The 17,734-nt window shown below is 34.4% G+C and overlaps 1 protein-coding gene across 1 annotated transcript in view; it reads left to right on the top strand.

Moving 5' to 3' along the window:
• Positions 1–1,399: 1,399 nt before the first annotated feature.
• LOC123526657 (uncharacterized) overlaps positions 1,400–17,734 on the top strand; it is a 46,555-nt gene continuing 30,220 nt past the window's right edge. Inside the window, exons 1-5 of the mRNA XM_053522533.1 lie at positions 1,400–1,461; positions 2,007–2,193; positions 2,614–3,007; positions 5,188–5,319; positions 17,355–17,426. Of these exons, the coding sequence (XP_053378508.1) occupies positions 1,400–1,461; positions 2,007–2,193; positions 2,614–3,007; positions 5,188–5,319; positions 17,355–17,426 (847 nt within the window). The remainder of the gene's footprint in view (positions 1,462–2,006; positions 2,194–2,613; positions 3,008–5,187; positions 5,320–17,354; positions 17,427–17,734) is intronic.

Raw genomic sequence — 17,734 nt, 5'->3', positions numbered from 1 at the left:
GTTTATGCTTTAAACAATAGAAAGGTATGTTATTAAGGTTATGTTCCAAAATCAGTATTGTTCAGTAATGTTATATTGGATAAAGATTAATATTAGAAACGCAAAACTGTATCGCCCTCAAAGCCGTGTTTGTACAAGTTAGCATAAACATATAACGTGGATGTGGGTTTGATATCCCTTACAGACAAAAATGGTCTGTGGTGAATGTATGCGGTGAATGGTCGGTGAATGATTGGTTAATAGAAAGTAAAAGAGGTTTGGATCATTAACTTTTCATTAAATTTCATTAACTTTTCACATGCAAATGAGGTCTGTGGTGAATGAGCTGCGAACAGTCTGTTGTGAATGAGCTGCGAACATTCTGCGATGAAATTGATCTGCGAACTGTCTGCGGTGAATAAGCTGCGAGCTGCATGTCAACAGAAAGTGTTCGTCTTGTAGTTTCAGAAGAGCATTGTTATTTTAAGAAAATATATATGTATTTTATGTGCCATAAAATTATTTATGTGCCGGACGACGAATATTAACTCGGCCCGCAGACTCTTACTGTCCGGCCGCAATTTAACTATGTACATATAATTAGCTTGGGATACTTGTAGCAACCAATCAGCGTTTAGTTTAACATTAATTCGGACGAGAAAGGATCTACAATATTTTCCTTTTAATTTTCACTAATTAGTGTACTTTCTCGAAACATAACTTGGAGATATTTTGTGGAAATAGAATTTAAAGGTGATTATCGTTGATATGTCAACGTATTTATTGATAGACGCTGTCTACATTTCATAAACAAAGACAGTTTTACTTGTAAATAAAGGAAGTAGGTCAACAAGGGAAGCGGTCAGAATTCCTTTGTCTTTACGGTTAATCAAAACATGGTGAAAAAGATTCTATTATACGGACATTCTTTCGTTTCACATCTCAAGTCATTTATACAAAACGAACAAGAAATGTCGTACTCGTTTAATTTAGAGCCAGCACATTTTATGGTGCAGTTTTCTGCATTCCCAGGATGTACCGCTAATAAACGAGTTTAGAATGTGTTCAGGATTTTCAACCGGATATCATTATTCTTATAATCGGTACATGTGACATTTATGACAATAACACAACCCCAGAAAGTGTCTCTGAACAAATATGTAGCCTGGTGGAACACATCCTATCTATTTACAATGTGAAAAAGGTGATAGTATTTCAAACTCTTCATAGGATAGAGGCTACAGTTCCGATCAAATATCCAGTGGACTGTTTTTGGTTCAACAATCGTGTAGATGCTACCTACCGCCTACTGAACGAGGATCTTCCGAAACAGTACGCAAAACTTTGGAGACTGAAGGGCTTTTGGTCAGACGAAAGCAAACTGACAGCATACGCAGCTGACGGCATCCATTTATCTACCATGGGAAACAGGAAACTGAACAATAATGTTCGAGCAGCTATCATCACTGGGGCAAAAGACCTGTACTATTTCAGATACGTATACTTATTGACTTTTCTTAATAACATAAGATTCCTTTCATTGGTCACAATTGTAAGAAAGGCCACACTTTCATATTCGTTAAACAAACATAGTAATGATATCAGATCAAATGTTTACATCATTGATACACTTAATACTAATTCTCGTTAAATAAATTAAATTTAAGCTCATATAAAGTTTTTCTTGCGTCTTAATACAAAGCATCGGAAATTATCAACATATTTAGTTACATGGACTAGCACCAGTATGCACTACACTCTACCAAACATGGATTATAATACGATGATCCAGGTGTCTACTGATGTTCCGTATTTAATCTAAAATTTGAACTTTTTCTCAAAGGCATATAAATCAGATTGTTATATATATGTATTATACATTATATGATCGTTGGAATGATGACCCAGATATTTGTCTGATGTCCCATTCAATTTGTTATGCTTGATGATCCAGATTTATGCTACAAATCCGATGTTCCAAGCTTTGTACTAAACAGTGTCATTATAACGGTTTTCATAATCTGCAGATTCAGACACAGCATGATGACCAAGCTAGTATCTGATGTACCATATGCCAAGTCTGATATACCAGATTTTTCATATAAACAACTTACAACTGTTATAGCCATAACAGGCGTTTATAGCTTAAACGCTATACTAATGTATTTTGTTATATATAAGTTTGCTTTATTTGGCGGCACAGCCATAGAGAAGGTATTTATGAAAACTGAGATCCAGTCACTAGACTAACGTACCACACAATGGAAGTCAGACGACCCAGTTATATATTATTAAAGTTGTGTACCGGTATGGGTGTTATAAATCCTATACACAGTGGTATTAAACCATTTGTTACTGATATCATAGCATACAAATCTTCAAGGTACTTAGCATATATATATATACATGTATATATAAAAGTAAATGTAAACATACAGAATTACGTACACATAAACGTGTAACAATGGTTTAGTTATGTAACGTTCCGTCTTAGACATTTGGATTATATGATTGTATATAAAGTATAAAATTGTACAAGTAGCAAACTTACATTCGTCGGCTCAATAGTTTATATCTAGTTAATCAATGCGTGCTTACATACCACCATTTATAACTTTTTCCACGTATTTGTAGATGGCCCCCAGAAAGCAGCAAGGCAAATCACCTGTGAAACCAAACACTAGCACGGTAGAGGCATGTGACAAAGTCGGGAAAGTAAAAAATGGTCGCGTCAGCAAACAATGTACTAGTAAACAAACGTCAGCAAAACTTAAAGACACTTACAAACAATCACTTCCGAAATTAAACCGTACTGCATCTAAGAACAATAATCGTAGGCGTTTACCGCCAACAAGACGGAGGCATAAAACGAACACTATACAAGAATCCTCTGAGGATGAAGATACTTTCGACCCGGAGATGATTATTGAAGATGCAATCCCAACAGACAGTGAAAACTCTTCAGACTCAGATGAAGAAACTCTGGGAGACATTGTATCTGAGCACCCACAAGTTCTTACAAATAAGGGTGGGTATGGTGGCACTCCCTTTGGAACACCCATTTCAAATCCAATTTCTATTCAAATTGACAAAAAGTTAAGGAAGAAAATATGGAACCACTCATTTATCGAAATGGCTGAACTTCTACCATCAAATCAAACCAACAATCAGCCTTTGAACCAATTTACATTTCAAGTGGCTAATAAAAATATAAATATTGCCCCTACAGCTAGGTCAAAAAAGGTCAACTCCATTGAGGCATGGACTTCAGCCTTTCTCAGGTTCGTTGCCTTGTATTCAGAAAAATATACACAGGAAACAGCATCTCTGATGAAATATGCCGAGATAGTTCGTGACATAGCATCACGCCGCCCTGACCTTGCATGGCAATCTTATGACAATCAATTTTGCATGTTAAAATCACAGTCTAACATGCCATGGGACTTCATGCACTATGAACTGTGGTTACGTGCTTGTACAGACCCTATCCAACCCCAAACACAGTCTTCACAACGGCCCTTTCGGTCAGAGTCATTTCCAGCCCAATAGCGCTGGAACAAATCCCCCAAAACAGCGCAGTCACCAAAATTGTGGCCAAATACATGCTGGCCCTATAACAGGCATGGGGAATGCCGAATTCCAAACTGCACATTGCCCCACATCTGTGGTTTCTGCAAAGGGTCTCACTACTCCGGCCTTTGCTCCTTCCGAAACAGAGAGCATGCAGCTCAGCCCCTCCTCGGTCAATCACACAGAAAGCAGCCCAACGCCCCCAACAGGCAAACCTTTGCAAAAATCTTCCAACGCCAATTAAAATAAACTCCCTTCAAAATTTCCTCCATGGTTATTTTGACCAAACATATATTATAAAAGGATTCAAACACGGTTTCCAAGGTGTTCGGTCTGAATTTGAATCTAGAAACTTGAAATCTTGTTACATTCTACCAGATGTAGTAACTAAAAAAATTCAAAAGGAACTTTCCCACAATAGAATAGCAGGCCCATTTAAAGAACGACCAATCCCCAATTTAATAGTCAGTCCCATAGGAATTGTCAACAAGAAAACCCCTGGTCAATACCGTCTCATCCACCATTTAAGTTTTCCAGAAGGCTCCTCAGTCAATGACTCAATAGACCCAAAAATGGCTACAGTTTCCTACACATCTTTTGATGATGCAGGCAACCTCTATCTAAAAATTGGTCCTGGAGCGCTTTTCAGCAAGACAGATATTGCAGACGCTTAAAGGCTTGTTCCAGTCCATCCTGATGATTATAATCTTTAAGGTTTCAAATTGAACGGGCAATACTATTATGACAGATGTCTCCCAATGGGAGCATCAAGCAGTTGTTCTATTTTTGAACGATTTAGTACAGGTCTCGAATGGATAGCCAGGGAAAAGTTATATATCACTTTCATATTACACATTCTGGATGATTTCTTAATAATGGGACCTCCACATTCCAACCAATGTAAGCTACATTTGGATAACTTCCTTTCAATGTGTGATCTGTAGGTGTACCTATCAGAAGAAAAATCTCAGCAGCCATGCACGGTTATCACTTTTATGGGAATTGAACTCGATTCGGTCAATATGGTAGCAGCAAGGTTACCTAAGGATAATCTAGGCTACAGGTTTTGTTGTCAGCACAAGTAAAACGTAGAAAAACACATTAAAAGAATTGAAAAGCTTGCTGGGCCTTTTGAATTTTTGCTGCAATGTAGTAACTCCAGGCAGGTGTTTCCTACGCAGGTTAACAGATCTGACTAAAAAGGTAGCTAGCCCGAACCATCGTATCACTCTAAATTCTGAGAGTAGAAAAGACATCAAATCTTGGCTTATATTCATTGAGCACTTTAATGGAAAAATCTCCTTCTTGATGGCAAGTGGGTTACCGATCAACAATTGCATATCTTTACGGATGCATCGGGTTCATTAGGTTTCGGGTGTATTTTTGGGAAAAGTTGGTTTTACGGCACCTGGCCGGAACCTATTAAAGAGATGCCTATAACCTTTAAAGAATTGTTCCCCATTATTGTAGCCCTTGAAAAATGGGGTTTGTTTTAAAAAAACAAGTGTCTGGTTTTACATTCTGATAATGAGGCTGTAGTACATATCTTAAACAAACAATCTTCAAAAAACCAAGCTTTAATGCATCTTGTTAGACGTTTTGTTCTACTTTGCATGCGTTTTAACATTTTGATTAAAGCTAAACATATCCTTGGTAAATTAAATCATTTACCCGATCTATCGTCACGTTTACAGATCGTACAGTTCAAAGCTGCAGCACCACATATGGACAAAGATCCCACAGACGTGGAGTCAATAGTTTTAGATCTGTGTTAGATCATACAGTACTAGACCTGTTAAACAGTTCCTTATCATTGGCCACATAACAATCATACCAGAATGCTTTTCAACATTTCTGTGAGTTTTCTACCCAAACTTATCCAGGCAAACGCATCCTCCCAATAACAGAACATAAATTACCCCAGTACATAGCCTTCTGTCATAAACAAGGTTACCGCACCTCAACCATTCGTTCAAAATTGTCCGGTCTAGCGTATCTGCATAAGATAAACAACGCTCAAAACCCTGTCGATACCTTCCTAATTTCAAAATTAATGTACGCCCTGAGAACAAAAACTTCTTCGACAAACTGCCGACGTCCGATTACTTTGCAAATCCTTCTCTCCCTTGTAAGATCGTTAAAAGAAGTTGTAAAGTCATCTTATGATAGACAAATGTTTAAGACTATTTTCGTAGTGTCGTTTTTTTTTTTTTGGTCTACTCAGAATTTGGGAGATAACTCTTACTAGGACAGGTTCTCATAACGTCATACAGATAGAAAATCTGGTCCTGCACCAGAAAAACAAAATGTTTCACAAGGCCACATGCCAAAATATAAACATTTCAATGGTAAACCTTCCAATATCACCCTTCAGTCAAACAAAAACTACCGACTTTGTCCGGTTATTGCTCTTGATAGATTCCTTCGCAAAAGATCCTCAAAACAAGGCCAACTGTTTTATCGAAAACATGGCCGTCCCCTGTACAGTGTAACGCTACGCACTGTTTTGAGGGATTGTGTGGAAAAAATAGGCTTAGACCCCTTACAATATACATCACACTCATTCAGGATAGGCGGAGCAACCCACGCCTTTAAATGCCAGTACTCCCCCTTACAACTGCAACAGTTAGACCGTTGGAATTCAAACGCTTATAAACTTTATATCAGGCCAGAAGATTCACAGAAATGTTGAGCGTCATTATTGCCAATAACGGTATATGAAGGGATGTGTCACCATACACCTATTTCTATTTTATTTGAAATTTTGACTGGCTAAGGCAGCAAAATATCATTCATGTACCATGTATGAACTGGAAACATATATGTATACATACAGAACAATGGACATGGTTGTACATAGCTTTGTTTGCAATCCTGATTGACTGAGGCAACAGGATACCATGATCTTGTCTTGTTGAATAACATTGTTTGATTATTCAGGGAAATTTTATTTTATGTTTTACTTAACTGAAATCCTGATTGTAGCGACAGATCTCGGTACATGATGTAAATTTATTGAATCAATGTTTTACTATTTTGTGCAATTTAATTTTAAGCCTGACGGGCTACAGCAACAAGACAAAATAACAGTGATGAGTTCTGTTGATAGGACAGTTTACATTTATAGGTGCTCAAGTTTTACACATATGTTGTGTTGTACCTCACTTAAAACACTGGAACTGAAATATAATCACAAGGTGTACGAACACCTATATGTAGCTTTTTTGTTAATTCTGATTGGTTGAGGCAACAGGAACTATAACACATACTTGACAATCCTGTTTATAGATGACTTTAATTCCTGATTGGCTTAGGCAACAGGAACTTTAACACACACTGTACAATCCTGTTTACAGAGGACTTTATATCCTGATTGGCTTAGGCAACAGGACATGATTTTATTGTTTTATTTCGCTAGTCAATGTATATACACTAGTCATTTATTACTATTTTTACTTTGTGTTGTTAAGACGAAATTTAAATAACTAGTCGCATTACCTTAACAGATGTACATACCTCTAAATACATTTCAAATACTTTTCCCAGAATGGTACATCATATTATTTCTGAGTATGTTTTATTAAGTATATCCTCGCCTCTCACTAAATGCTCATTCTTGTCTGGCCGTCTGTGGGTTGTTTCCCTACTATGAAACCACCCACGCTGTGGCGTATTTTCATGGCCAGATATGTCTAAAATTCTATTTGTATAACTCGATTTTTATTTCACTCTGTTTCATTACATCTCTTACGGCTTAATAAAGCCCAAATATCAATCTATACCTAGTCTTGTGTTGAATTTTACCCATACTAGCTTCTAATGAGCATTTGGTTGTTGTCACGGATAATATGAATGTATTTTATGTGCCATAAAATTATTTATGTGCCGGACGACGAATATTAACTCGGCCCGCAGACTCTTACTGTCCGGCCGCAAGTTAACTATGTACATATAATTAGCTTGGGATACTTATAGCAACCAGTCAGCGTTTAGTTTAACATTAATTCGGACGAGAAAGGATCTGCAATATTTTTCTTTTACCCACCCAACCTCACCATATTTTTTAATTAAAATCAGAAATGTTTGTAACTTTTTATTTGTCTTGACATTTTATTTTGTTTGTCACTTACTGGCGTATTGTCTAAAATTCTATTTGTATAACTCGATTTTTATTTCACTCTGTTTCATTACATCTCTTACGGCTTAATAAAGCCCAAATATCAATCTATACCTAGTCTTGTGTTGAATTTTACCCATACTAGCTTCTAATGAGCATTTGGTGGTTGTCACGGATAACATAAATAGCTAATAATATTTAGCGCAGCGATATTGTTATACTGTGATGCATCCCTGCATAATGAGCGTCAATCATTAAAAAAGCAACATTTAAAGTTATGGTAGCCAGAACTAGAAAATATATAGTTGATGGATGAATAGATGGACAAACAATGAACAATCACAAAAGCTCATCCTGGCACTTTGTGGCAGATGATTTGATAAGCTAGTGGATTAGCTTGACATCTCTATATATTTACATGTACAAGAATTCAAAGTCATGAAAACTGATGACAAAAGTAAGTCTGCATCTGTTTAGAATTACATAATTCAAATAAAATGAAAATAAATCATAAGTTTCTTTTGACATTCCTTGTGTATATCATAGGCAATTAAAAGACACTTACTGTTGCTGATACCATGCTATTAACATAAATCTGCTGTGCTCAGCATGGTCCAGAATATCAAACTATACCAACCATTTTGCCGCCAAAACTGGTGCAGTTATTTTATTCAGAATCATGAATTTCAAGTTTCTCCGGTGAATTGAACGTGAATTAATGATACAATATAATTTTTTTATAAAGTCCTGCGGTGTATAAGAAGCGAACACTATAGTCTGCGGTGAACAGAATGTTAAAAAGGAAGTGGTCCGGATGCGTGAACTGCTGCTGTGAATAGCGCTATTAACTTACTATTAGCTTTCCATTCACCGGAGAAGGCTTGTTCTGTAAGGGATCTGACAGAATTGTTCTATTTTTGTCCTATTGTATTCTATAAACTTTAACATAACGTTATATAAATTCATACAACATTAAAAAGAAATAGATAACATAAAATCATCTGTCGGGTATCGTAACATTATTTTACAAATGTAAGTATACAATATTTTATTGAATACACAACCAATGGGTTGTTTGCACGTGCAAGTTATCTAAGAAATAATTGTATGTAATGCTCGGCTCGGAAAATTTGTGCTTGCAATTGTCACTAAAGACTGACTCCAGGAATCCACCGACACAGCTAGTGATACTACATATAACACAATAGCATTGCTGGAGTATTAAACCCAAGCCACCTGGTTGATACATGTAAGCCAGCGTGCTCTATAATGCCATTCTAAATAGCTATAAGAGGTAGTTGTTCTATTCTAGATAAGGTTAAGCAAGCCGTGTGATTTTCCTTAATCAACACCTTAAACAAAAGATGAGTCTATCAATTGAAAGCTCAAGCGTCTCAATCAAAATACACAAGGATCAATTCCTTTTTATCATTTTTGTATCCATGCCTTAATAAAGCAATCTTCTTTAGGTTTTTTTTTTTATTCCTAAATTGCGTTTTATGGTCATGCTTGTATATCTGCTTAGGTTTTATCTGTACTAAATAACTTGATTTCTATGTGGATGTCTAAGTATTTACTTGTTTGTGTTATATTTCACCAAGATTGTATTTTATTGTCTGCGTTTGTAATAGACCACATGTATATATAATACAACCGATTTGTACAAATAGTGGAGCAGCTTAGTGAGAAAATCTTAGAAAATACTTCACTTGATGATACAAGCATGAAATTTACACTAAAGGTTAATCACATTGCCTTGATTCAAAAATGATCGAGGGCCACCTACAAATTTTCCATTTTTACAAGATGGCCGCCAAATGTTAAAATGGCTGCCAGAATTGAGGCATTTTTTTCGTATAATTAGGATCTGTAAGTTTCTAAAGTATCATATTTGTTTGGATTTAACATGTTTTTCCCTGTAAATTTGTCTTCGTATGCTTTTAGTTTTATTTTTAATGCTGCTTTTTATAAATACCGACCTATTTAAGATGGTCACCAGCTTTAGAATGGCCGCCAGACTTTTAAATAATGTTCTTATCACGACCAAGTTTGAGTTTTCTACTTTCCATGCTATAACCATCAACAATTGGATATTGGTGCCAGATAAACCTGAAAGCATATGTTATGATTTTGTCCTGAAAGACACTAAATTACGGTTTTTATGGACTTCTCTTTTTTCAGTCTTTTCTCTGCTCTATCCTCCATTTCTTGCTTTGTTTCACTGAGAAATAGTCTCAAAACCATAGTAAAACTGAACCATTGCTAATCAGCTGAAACAAAATATTTAATAACTCATAATTAAATGATATGTGTAATGATTCTATAAAATGAATAACAAGCACTACCAGGGAAAACTTGTTTAGTTTATTGTCATGCAACTCGGCATGGGGTTCAGTGACAACTTAAAACACTTGTATGAAGTCTCCAAAATACTCCTTGGTTTGCCACTATAATAGTTAAAGTGTCGTATCTGAAAAGACATAATGTGCCATCTCATGAAAGACGAGCCAAGGAGAATGGTGCTTCAGTCCTCAGGATGATGTATGGATTGCAAGGGAGTTATAAATGAACGACCTAATTGTAGGAATAACATCAACAAACCAAGTCGTATCCCATACAGCAAAATGCTAAAATATATATTGAAGGTGGAAAAAGGGTAGTCCCTCGACGGCCTTCAAATTATTATAGTACGAGGGGCGTTCAATATGTAATGTTAATGTAGTTCCGTAACCGCTTGTTATTTTTAGATGCGGTTTTCGGCACATTATAGAGCGATGTTTTGGGAACACAATGCTCTATCAATTATAAAAATCGGTAGATTCAAAGTAAAAATATAGTCATTTTAGTGAGGTGTACTCGGGTATACTGGACAATTTTATGTTCAAAATATTTAGATTGTAATATGCGATTCCTTGATTCTACTATTCAACAACTAGAACTATAGTTCAATTTTCAGTTTAAACAGATAAAACAAATCATAATCTTCATAAAAACATATCAAAACTAAAATAAAAAAGTTTATAACAGTATTAAATTGAGTGGGTATACTTTTACTCGAAAAATGATAAGCTGAGCACAATAAGCCTCTGCAATTTAGTCAGGGACGATAATAATCATTACAAAAATTCTTGTATTTTAAGTCGATACTAGTATCTTTATTCTCGATTGCGAAACTAGTTCTTAAAACTTTGATTAATTACTCTCAACACCCATTCCAAATGGAATCAACCTCGAGTTTAGATATTTTTAGTTGTGTTGTAAAATTAAAAATGCAATAAATAGTTTAAAACAAACGCAAACACATCACAATTTGCTGTACCTCGTAGAAAAAATGATAGAATTCTGTGATTTTACAAGTTATTCTATTTTTCTGAGACTCTAGATGCCCAGGACAAATCTAAATTATAATTATGGTCCAGTGTACCTGAGTACACCTCACTCAAATGATTATATTTTTACTTTGAACCTGCCGATTTTTATCATTTAATAGCATTATGTTCCCAATAAATTGCTTTATAATGTGTCGAAAGCCGCATCTAAAAATAACCAACGGTAATGGAACTACATACGGAGTAACATTACATATTGAACGCCAGTCGTATATACTTTGTACTAACATACCATTTGTAAGTTTGAGTAACTGTGCTTTTGTTTGTGTTCTATATTAAACATTTGGTAATGTCGAAAAGAGTTTAAAAGTAGACCTTCTAAATAATGGAATAGCTTTCTTAGATGCGATGAAAATAAAGCTGAACTATTTAGTTTTCTTGCGGATAAAACAAGACCTATCCGTAATGGTGATGAATATCCCCATACAGCAGCTTATTTTTAGACGAACAGAAGTATAGAAAATATGATGCATAGCATTTGTATATTGTAAAATGAGAAGTGTCATAGATGCACAAAAATATTGTGCAAAACTGTATTAGATCTTCAAATTTCATTGCTATGCCTTGAAAAGAAGAATGTAGGTCAAAATCAAGGTCACTGAAACTGTACAAGTAGTGTAAATTTTATAGCAATATCGCAAAAAGAAAAAAGAAGAATGTTAGTAAGATTGGTCATGGTCACGTTCAAGGGATCATGTAACCTGCTTTTAAATCTTGTCCTTTTGCAATTTCTGTGAAAAGAAGCCCCCTCTCTAAAGTCAAGTTTGTTTAGTTCTGCTCATTGTTTTCTTGTTTAGGGCACAGCTATTATTTATCTGGGGACCATGTGCCGCTTTCCATGGAATTGCACTTTTTGCATCATTGAAGGTTCCGTGTGCCGTATGAATACGTCTGCGGATGTATCGAAATTACATTCTGGTACTTATAACATCTTGAGTTCTGCTCATACCGGGGCTAGAGGGCGTGTACGGTAGCTTGCACTTCCACTACCGTCCATAAACAGGCCCAATCAGACCAAGCCTGCAACATTTTCGTTTATGTTATGTTGGGCGACCTGTGGTTTTTCACTATTTTTTTACTAAGGGTCTTCAACTTGTTATACTTAACAGCATATGAAATATGCTAGAAAATTATTGATGTTTTTCCTTTTCATATGTAACTTCATATTTGAAACTAGTAAAGGACCATAACTTAGTGAAAAATCATTCAAATGGGACGTTCTTCGCAAATGCATAACTACACTTGGTACCGATGATAATAATAACAAGGTCAAAATCTGTCATACAATGACTGAGAAGAAGCGCAGACAAATTTGTTTCCATATACGGTGTAAAGGTAATTCAAATGGAACATGTTTGGCGCATGCACAACTTCACTTGGTACCAATGATAATTACAAGGTTTGATATAAGTCTCGCTTATAATGACCATATAATAGCACGGACATTTTGTTTCCCATGTAGGCCTACATACAAAGAAATAATTGAAAAGGGTCATTATAAGCGAAAAATCATTTAAATGGAGCCCGCTTCGCACATGTACAACTAGGCTTGGTACTGATAATAATCACAAGGTTTGATTGAAATCTTGCAAATCATTCCTAAGAAATAGCACAGATGCTCTGAAGAAAAAACACACATGAAACGACCAATTTTTTAGGAAGGTCAGGTCTGAGACCAACAACTGTAACCATGCAGCAACTGCCACCTCCATCAAACTGGGGATGGCTGAAGCAGACCAATGTATGGATCCCTAATTGGGCGGAATAGCTGAATGCTTCCAGGAGATTCAAAATTGTAGCTGCAAAAGGACTTCCTGTACTAGACATTACAAGTGCCACCGCTCAGGTCTGTTATGCACAGCAATTTGTTCTTGCAACTGTCAAGAAAATGACTAAATGCAGCATATGCTTCGGTTAAAACACGATTTCCGATGTGTATAGTTTCATGGGTACATATAGTAAATCAATTGTGGTAGTTTCTTAAGGTGTGCATTATAAGTAAATATTGCTCTTGATTGTGCATGTGCTCATGCTGCCCTATTTATTTGTACCCCTTGTCACCTCATGGTTTATAAGACGCATTTTCTTACTATGTTGATTAAATATTTTATTGCATTGGATGTAATCTAAATGTAACGTATATAAAACTTGTATTGTTTGTTGAGCTTCAGATTTAACCATTGTTCGAAATAAAAATAAGTTATAGAAACTAAGTGTTGAGATGTCTACACCCATGTGCGTAGTCATACAAAATTGATTACAAATTACAAGACTATGCATTCTACAGATCTATTCTTAAGTGAAACGAAAGTGTATAAATACAAAAAGCGATCGTTTTAATGTATTACATTCTTACCTCAATAAAGTATTGAAGGGTACATGAAATGGCGGCCATTTTGTTTTTGTGGCGGCCATCTTGTAAATGTCATCATTTTAAGTGGCCCTTGATCTTATGTTAAAGTGTATGTCAGTAGTTACTATCCTGTAATGATGCTTGTATCATCAACTGAAGTATATTTGCAATATCCCGCTCCACCAGAAAGTAAAAGATAATAGAAAGAAAGATTTCGAAATCATGAATGTTCAAGCCTTAAAATAAATAAATAATAAAAAACATGACATAATACATTTTAGAAAAAAGACTTAATTGACTTTGGTAATAGGATACGGAATATTATATATTTTGACATAATCTGTCACGATTTGTAAAAAAAATGCGGGTTTCGTCACTTTAAAGGCATACCTTTCATTGAAGGAAAATACAGAAAAGTGTATTGTCACGCTATAGGAGTACGACTCGCAAAAAAACTTCATTTAAGAGTAAACAAGTTGGTAATTTATCATATTTTTTTAATAAAAGGACACACACACTACAATTTTTGTACATTTCAATCTTTAATGCAGACTTATCCAAAAGATAAAATGGTCTCTAAACATTTAAAATGTAATTGTTAAAATAGAAGACTTATTGACGTATCCGTCTTTCTCGAGCAATCTGTTTTAGTATAAATGATGATTCATTATAATTGTGAAAATACACATACATATTCCTAAGAAACATTTGTTTTTATACATTTTGCAATTTCTTTATCTAGGCTAATACTTTTTCTTCTTAGGTAATATGATATGCAAAACTCTGAGTTTGAAAGAATATTAAAAAGTTCCTTGCCTTCTTGATAAACAGTTTAGACCTCATCATTTTTTCACTGATTAATTCTATGATAGTTTTACCAAGTTAGGCGAGAAACGCCTAAGATAAAGTTTTAGAGGTATTTTTGATTCAGAATTATGTTTTGCTGATTTTGTCATTCGCGTCTCTTTTCACCAACGCACGAATTAGTTTGTCTTCTTAAAAATGAGAAAATTCAAATATTTTAAGGACAATGTCATTTTCTCGTTTCATGAATTTTCCTGAATTTTCGATAAATTTGTATATCTCAGCTTACTTATCCAAAATAACATATAAAATGCAGTTCATAGGGTTCCTCCTAAATTAACTGTATTTTATTATTTTTTAAAAATACCAAAGATACCAAATATTTAAAAATACCAAAGATACCAAATATTATAAAAATCTTTTTATAGTATTTTCAAATTTATTTTGTATTTATTGCAGCTGCTAACAAAAAAAGAAAAAAAAAAAAAAAAAAACTGAACAGTTTTACCAAATTTGTTTTTGTAGTAAAAGACGAGATCAAAATTACATCGTTACATTTTATGTGTAAATTTTTAACACTTTACATGCCCAAAGAGCACAAAATATTGTATCTGGTTCAACACGTGCATATATACTCAAAAACCTACCTTCCCTTCCTACCTATCAACCGACCGACCGGCCTACATACCTATCCTCCCACACACCTAGGTTATTGAAATTTACATGTTTACACGTAATTTTAGTTTACTGGTTTTCAGTATAGACTTATGATTATACTTTTGTTGGGTTCATAGCACATTTTTTAGACTTTAAGATAGGTTTGTTCTTGGACATATACATCGTTCATCTTGCAATTGCCTGAAAAGGTATTTTACTGATAGACCCGCCCTCCTGAGTTAATGGAAAAGTACTACCTACAAGAATACACAACAACACAAAGAAAATCAGTTGGCACAATATAGAGCTACCAAGCAATTTAAAGCAGACTGGAATTCAGTTGAGTCATTTGGATGGTATTCGTGTTTACATTAAAAACAGCCGGGTTATCAAATATCAGGATGTAGATGAATCGAGGAAGGCTCCTTCTTTAAGATGGATTTAAACACCTCAACCAATGTGAAAACAATATGCATCTGTGTATTGCTGTATCTGTTCATTTTCAAAATGCAGATTCTGACTTAAACCGTCATGGTCTGTGGACCAAGGCCAAAACATTTGAAAGCCGTCACCCAGAAATTAGGCAAAAGGTTGAGCTATACCATGACGTTATACTATTATTCAGGAAACTTTTAAGGGCGGATGTCGGTCTAAGCAACATGTCAGTAAAATTCAATGACAATTTTAAAAACGTTGGTGTCTAAGAAATACAATAATTAGCATTGCATAGGGATAACGCTGATTTGAATGGTGAAAAAGAAATTGATGTGACATTTCTTATCATACATTTTATCTTTTAATGCCTGAAATAATCAATAATTTAATTTTGGTTGTCAAATAATGCTACGCTATGTCTTATATACCGAATAAAATGTAAAAAGTAGGTGTTGATGTACCCAATCCACCACATTCGTACATATACTTACGCGGGAAAGAACTAAAGAACTTCTAACCCTTTATAAATGAACAGAACCATCATGTTTACAATAAAGAAAACAAAATGAATGAATAATTACCTAAAAAATCTGATACCTTTGCACCTTAATGTCAGTTTGCCAAACCTATGTATCGTGTTTCATTTCTGGGCGATTTGCATACTGACAGACCTATTCTTTGCCAGTGGAGTAGAAATGATCAAAATATTGCAAAAAATAAAGCTGAAATGACCGCAACATTTACAAAGAAGTTCCCTATGGAAGCAGATCCAGCAATATCAGTCTTTATTCAAGATGACAGCTATTTCAAATTAATCCGAAATTATTATACATATGAGTTAATGCCACCAATGTTTTCATATTTTGATGACTTTAATTGTTTTCTATGCTAGCTTAGGGGTCTTTTTATTAGTCATTATGTACGTAGTAATTTTAAAAAATCACCCAAAATTTAAGTTTGTTAAACTACCAACAAAATAGGTTATTTAGTTACACAGACTATTCAAATTAAAACTGCCACCATTTTCCAAATATCTGCCTTAAATTCGATCAAACATATACATATGAAAGAGGTATAGCTCATTTAAAAATCAAGCTATAACAGAAATCACTTTTTATTGATTTAAACACGTTACAGAGGATTTTACCGCTAAATCGGTTACACCTACACATATTGATGAGCTACTACTGTTCAAATATTTGGTATTATAAAACAAATCAAATAAGTTTTCAAGGGATTGAAGTTTGATTATTCATATAAAACTTATAAAGATACTGTCATGTCATTTTCAAACTGGCCGCCAGAAATAAGTTTTCAAACATACATATGGATAAGATCTAAGTAATTATTTCTGTAATATAAATCATCTGATTTTGTTGAAGTAATTTCATTTGAAAACTACGTTACCAATATGAGCTACTTCTCCTGTTTTAATCACGATGGTGACATTTTCAAAATGCACACCGTAAATGGCATTACAATAATATTTTTTAATGCTGTTAAATTCTTTTAAAACTAAACATGTTACTCTAAATTTTCATTCAAAGAATTTTGAATGTAGCTACAAAATAATATTAATTTGTATCAGAATGGCTGTCAGAAAGATGTTACATAATATACAGTGTATCCTAGTAAAATAACAAGGAATGGAGAATCGAACATATTTCTTTTAAAAGTCCTATCAGATCACACAAACGGAAATGAGAATAGTTCTGAAGTTACAAAGCAATTTATGATACAAATACATTTATGTATTGAACGTTTTATCTGTTTTGTTTGAAATAGAAATTTTCAGATATATCACAATGCCACGTCGCTTCTACCTCTTGATATTAATTATTTTCAGCTATTCTTGTGGTGTTGAATTTGAAATTAGATTATTTTCAAAAGTTACAAGAAATATAACATACAATAAGGGAATATATATTACCAATATCTGCTTTTAATAAGTACCTAGAAGGAAAGAAATGTTGACGAAAATGCAGTAGAAATCAATGTCGGCGCATGTAGTTGTCTATTCTCTTATAATAAGATTATGTGCATATTACAGGCATTGTTTGCAATTTCAATTTGGTTAGATTTAAGCATGATCAAGACGATTATGCAAGTAGAAGTTTAACAGGTTAGTTTTTAAATTAATACAAGTGTTAAATTCATGATAGTCTTCTTAATTATTCAGAATTACTGGTTAATTATATTCATCCAAACCTGACATCAACACTGAAAGTGCTTTACTTAAGGTATTGGACCCGTAAAAAAAAATCTCCTTTTTGAAGTGTATTCAATTCCTACCATAAACATACTTTTACTGCAATTATCGGGGGGGGGGGGGGGGGGGGGGGGGGGGGGCGTAGGTTCAAGCCCCACTGGGACCAAATTTTTTTTCATATTTTCCTTTTTTTTCTAGTAAGTTTTTACTTCTTTCAAGAC

The sequence above is a fragment of the Mercenaria mercenaria genome, chromosome 14 (genome assembly GCF_021730395.1).
Source record: "Mercenaria mercenaria strain notata chromosome 14, MADL_Memer_1, whole genome shotgun sequence".
Classification (NCBI taxonomy): Eukaryota; Metazoa; Mollusca; class Bivalvia; order Venerida; family Veneridae; genus Mercenaria; species Mercenaria mercenaria.
This window is presented reverse-complemented; position numbering and strand designations above follow the sequence as displayed.